Genomic DNA, 6000 nt, shown 5'->3' with positions numbered 1-6000 from the left:
AGTCCATGGGGTCGCAAAGAGTAGAACATGACTGAGTGACTGAACAACAGCAACAAAGATTTACATGGGTATCTATACTTACAAGAATTCATCAAACTGTACACAGTGAATTTTTTTCTTTATATTACACCTGAATGTTTAAAAAAATATTTGTGGTTTTAGAGACACATACTGAAATATTATAGTTGAATTAAAATGTATATCTGTTTCAAATAATCAATTAGGGGTTGGGAGGAATGGACCAGTTTGTAGATGGGACAATATTGGCTATAAATTGATGCTTAACACTGTGACGCATACAGCAGTAAACGTTATGAAATTTTCTGTATTTATGTCAAGTAAAAATTAAGAGAAATAAAGTACATAATACATGGCTTGGTGCAGAATAAGCACCTCAAAATATACGTTTTTGAGATTAGAGTTTTTTTAAAAAAACACTTCTGGACATTTCAAAGAACTTGGGAGACTAGTTCTGATTAGGCCTGAAAAAGGCTGGCATTTTGAACAAGGACTGTAGGGGTAGTACTTTTCAGTCTGGGCCCTCTGTTAAACTTTTAGTGAGCCTGAACAGCAAAGGACTGTTATTTCTGCAATGCAATACAAGCCTCCTCCAAGACACCTGTCTCATGATAGGTGAGGGGTATTATTGCAATTTAAATTTCTAGGAACCAAAAGTTTCTAATAACTTCCTGTGGTGTTATTCAATTGGTAAGTCATATCTGATTCTTTGTGACCCCATGGACTGCACCATGCCAGTCTTCCCTGTCCTTCATTATCTCCCAAAGTTTGCTCAAACTCATGTCCATTGAATTGTTGATGTCATCCAACCATCTCATCCTCTGTTGCTCCCTTCTCCTCCTGCCTTCAATCTTTCCCAATATCAAGGTCTTTTCCAATGAGTTGGCTCTTTACATCAGATGGCCAAAGTATTGAAGCTTCAGCTTCAGCATCGGTCCTTCCAATGAATATTCAGGGTTGATTTCCTTTAGGACTGACTGATTTGTTCTCCTTGCTGTCCAATGGACTCTCAAAAGTCTTCTCCAGCACTACAGTATAATACTATGAATCATATTCTCCTTGTCCTGAATCCCTGATCTGACAAACATTAGTTGTTTCCAAGCAGTGATTAGTGAACTTAACAATGAAGAGTTGACTCATTGGAAAAGACCCTGATGCTGGGCAAGATTGAAGGCAGGAGGAGAAGGGGGCCACAGAAGATGAGATGGCTGGATGGTATCACTGACTCAATGGACATGAATTTGAGCAAACTCTGGGAGATAGTGAAAGACAGGGAAGCCTGTCATGCTGCAGTTCACGGAGTCACAGAGTTGGACATGATTTTGTGACTGAACGATAACATTGTCAAACTGAGGGTGAAGGCGTGGACGAGGCCAATTAAGAAAATGTGAGCTGATCGGGCAAAGCTGCAAAAATGCTGTGGAAAAAAATAAGTCATCAGAGAATCAGAACTTTTGTAGCAGAATGAACTGGAGTAAATGCTGTGGAAAAACTGAAACAATGAGTTGCCAAAAAGCTTTGCCTGTGTTAGAAAGAGCTTCCCAAGTTCCCTGAACTCATTTCAACCTGCTGCTTTTACTAACTCCTCAAATACTTACAAGTGTTGCTCCAAGAAGTCACATGGTTTAGATCTTGGTTTAGATTCCCATTATTTATGTTAATTTATTTATATTAACAGCTCAACTCTTTTAAAGGAAAATTAGAGTTATGCTAGTAGGCCCAATATTAATATTTTCATTCAATAGCTCTTTTAATTTTTATTTCACAGGTTGATTTCATTTATTCATTGTCAATTCATTGTCAGTCTTATATTAAAAAGATGTATTATATTTTGTAGTTTAAGCTTGCTGTGAGCATTTTTATTATGTATTACTTATACTGATTTTAGTAAGTGTGGGGTTCTCTTGAGGAGTTACTTGAAAATATCTTATTGAAAGTGTTTGGTGAGGCTTCCTTAAGTTAAAAACAAATTTCTTGGTCAAACACACAGAATTTGAATTCTGGATCTGCTACTAACCAGTTTGGTTAATCTGAAGCCTTTTAATATAAATATAGCATGAGACACGTGCAATTTAGAATTTTCTAGTAGCCATATTATAAAATAAAAATGAAATTATTAATAAATCCAGATGTACTCAGCTGTGTCTGACTCTTTGTGACCCCACAGACTGTAGCCTACCAGGTTTCTGTGTCCATGGGATTTTCCAAGCAAGAATACCGGAGTGGATTGCCATTTCCTCCTTCAGGGGATCTTCCCAACCCAGGGATCAAATGTGCGTCTCCTGCATCTACTCATTGGCAGGTGGATTCATTACCACTGAACCACTTGGTAATCTTAAATCCAGTGCATCAAAATATTATTTCAACCTGATATCAATATAAAATTATTTTTGAGATATGTTGCAATCAAGTTCCTTGAAATGTGATTGATGTCTTATTTGACCTGCTTGTTTCTCAAGGTGTAAATTGTGAAAGTTAATAAATGCAATTTCAACTAATGCAGGGTCAAGAGGCCTGAATGGGGTCTCTTATGTCCCAGGACAGGAGCAGAGCCTAACAGGAAGAAGAAGGACTTCCTCTTTTTCCTTGGTGAGAGTTCAGCCTATGAGAGACTGTCACAACTCAGCCAATACAGTCATATACTCTTTGTTTACTACAGCCCTCCCAACTTCTTTTCCCCTCTTTAAAAGAGTCCCCATTCTTGTGTGAGGACTTTTATATGGCTCACCATAGTTGCAGACTACAAATCACAGTTCTTTTTGACCTTGAATAAACACTTTTTTTTTTTTTTTTTGCTGGAGAAGTAACTGGCAATCTTTTTAAGTAAGCAAAATGAAGGGATTCAGCATAGGAGGCAGTGAGCACCGTCATAACTTTTTAATAGCTGCTGATTCCTTTACTGATGGTTTAACAAAGATGAAAGTACAGAAACCTCCCTCTTCTAATCATTTTCTTACCAGCCAATGCATACTATTAAAGGTTGATGTGTAGAAACAAATACTGATGTATTGGATTGGCCCAGAAGTTCATTCAGAGTTTTCTGTAAGATGTTATGGAAAAACCTGAATGACCTTTGGGCCAATCTAATACATAAATAATTATTTTCCTCAAAAATTCACATGGAAAAATTGTTAGCACTTTAATTTCATATGTCTTCTGTTTAAATTGATCTGTAAGTCTGGAATTTTTAGAGCATTCAATATTGTAAGAGACGATTTTTATTATTCAGTTTCTACCTTAAGATACAATCATTTGTAACAGTTTCTTTTTTTAACTTAAAAATATTATTTTTATTGTTGCTCCTTGTGGTGGTTATGTTTTTTTAAATGCCCTGGTCACATATCCCTTCTTAACTATAAGAAATGTAAAGGCAATACATTTTTAGGTTTTCTATTCTGTTTCTCCGGAGAAGGCAATGGCAAGCCACTCCAGTACTATCGCCTAGAAAATCCCATGGATGGAGGAGCCTGGTAGGCTGCAGTCCGTGGGGTCGCTAAGGGTCGGACACGACTGAGCGACTTCACTTTCACTTTTCACTTTCACACATTGGAGAAGGAAACGGCAACCCACTCCAGTGTTCTTGCCTGGAGAATCCCAGGGACGGGGGAGCCTGGTGGGTTTCCGTCTATGGGGTCACACAGAGTCGGACACGACTGAAGTGACTTAGCAGCAGCAGCAGCAGCAGCATTCTGTTTCTAATACTTGAAATGGTGCCTGACATCAAAAAACACTCTTGAAATCTAAAAAAGGAAAAAGCAATTACACAATTACCCTGTTCAAAATGTACAATGAACTTGTACGTTTTCCTTCTTTCATTTCATTGTTAGCCCTTTGGTAAAGTCTTGTTAGGTGTAATGTCATTCTTCTTACTGTCTTTTTAAGAGAGCTGACTGAAACGGTTTCCGGAAATGACTCGAAAGCTTAAAGATACATACTTAGGAACAAATGATCTTTTTATGAAAAATTGATTCCTTTACATTAGCAAATTCCATTAGATCTTTGAGAATAATACAATTCTTTTGATTGCATCACCAAAGGCTTGTTTAACTTGCTTGTTTCTCAAGGTGTAAATGAAGGGGTTCAGCATAGGAGCAATTGAAGTAGTGAGCATTGCCACACCCTTATTAATACCTGCTGATTCCTTTGCTGAAGGCTTAACATACATGAAAATACAGCTTCCATAGGTGATGGAGACCACAATCGAATGGGAAGAACATGTGGAAAATGCCTTTTTCCTTTGCTGGGCAGAAGGGAATTGTAAAATGGTCTTGATGATGTATATATATGATAGAACAACACACATGAGGGTCATGATAAAGGTCAACACTGCACAGACTATGATCATTTGCTCTATAAGCCACGTTTCTGAGCATGAGATTTTTAGAAGGGGGACTGCATCACAGAAAAAATGGTCAATAACGTTGGAGTCACAGAATTCCAGATGCAGGCCCAGGGTAAGTGGAGGGATTATGATCAACAAGCCAGCCATCCAGCAACAAAGGATGAGTCTTCTACAGACCATGTTGTTCATGATAGTCACATAATGCAGGGGTTTGCAGATGGCTACGTATCTATCATAGGACATGGTAGCCAGGAGAAAAAACTCAGTTACACCAAAAAGATCAGCAAAAAATATTTGACTGATACAGTTATTATATGCTATTGTTTTGTTGCCTGTTGATATGTTATACAAATATCTGGGAATACAAGCAGATGTAAATGAGATTTCTAAGAAGGAGAAATTTTGTAGGAAAAAGTACATGGCAGTTTTCAGGTGAGAGTCTATGAAGGTGAGGGAGATTATTGTCAGGTTCCCAGTTACACTCAACATGTAGGTGAGAAATAAAAAGATGAAAATCACAATCTTCAGTTGTGGGTCATCAGTCAATCCCAGCAGGATAAAAGTTGTTACTGTGTGGTTTCTCATCACTGAATCTTGACTTCTATTCAATCTGCATTTACAATTCAGAAATATTTGATATGCATAGAGTGGTTATTAATAGAGGCAAAACTATGCAAACAAACCCACAGGCATTAAAAAATTTTGTTCACAAATATTTTCAGTACACTGGTATCCTAGGTTCCACAACTGTCAGAATTGCTTTATCTATATCATACTAAGAAATATTATTGGTGCTTATTTCTCATTACATTTTATGTTTTGTTTCCACTTTCTATTTTATCTATATCTTGGATTTGATTTTCCTTTATATTGGATTTAGCTGCTAATGTTTTGAGAGAGTAAGAGTTCTTTCTTGCTCACAGACTGAATCCTAAAACTGAATACCAAACTTTCATTTTTACCTTCGTGTGCTTCCTTTAAAATTTTGTTATTGACACAGTTGATCACAAATAGTTTGTCTCACTAAATGCATTCCATGTCTGATACTGAAGATGCTGAGCTCTAGGATTGCAATTTTAAAAGTCTATGTTGCCTTTAAACAACTTCTTTCTTACTCACCTATGCCCCTGAATCTATCTCATAATTTTCTGTTTAAAATTACACTAATTTTCTACTGTGGTACAGAAGACAAGCAATATTTTGATGACAAATACATGGTGTAGAATAACAATATGTGTTGGGTATAAATATATAGGGATGTAAAAAATCATTGCAATTTTTCTTAGTTTTCAATCTGTTTAGTTAAGGTTGAGACACATTCCAAAATATTATTATTAATGTTACTAACTACAAAAAATTCAGGTTAAATTCTTAAACATATTCTTCAAGATTGGTTTGCTTTCACTGTGACTCAGTTATGCCATTTACAAAGTGGAAATAATATTATTATCCTTCACATATATATGTGTAATGTTGAAAAATTAGATAAGTTAATATTTAGAGTACTTATAAAAAGTGCCTGGCTGATAATGAGTAATAAACAAATTTTAACTATTTCAATGACCTGGTCCACAATGATTTTCTTTTTACAGACAGACCATACATTCAATCATCAATACATTGTAATCACATTTTCTAAT

The 6000-nt window shown here is 36.2% G+C and overlaps 1 protein-coding gene across 1 annotated transcript; it reads right to left on the bottom strand.

Moving 5' to 3' along the window:
• Positions 1-4009: 4009 nt before the first annotated feature.
• Positions 4010-4987, bottom strand: LOC129536210 (olfactory receptor 6C2-like). The gene has a single exon (XM_055394961.2). The coding sequence runs from the start codon at positions 4943-4945 to the stop codon at positions 4010-4012; it is 936 nt and encodes a 311-aa protein (XP_055250936.2). The 5' UTR covers positions 4946-4987.
• Positions 4988-6000: the final 1013 nt, after the last annotated feature.

Source organism: Moschus berezovskii, chromosome 6 (genome assembly GCF_049115385.1).
Source record: "Moschus berezovskii isolate FMDL1 chromosome 6, NW_MosBer_1.0, whole genome shotgun sequence".
NCBI classification, from domain to species: domain Eukaryota; kingdom Metazoa; phylum Chordata; class Mammalia; order Artiodactyla; family Moschidae; genus Moschus; species Moschus berezovskii.
This window is presented reverse-complemented; position numbering and strand designations above follow the sequence as displayed.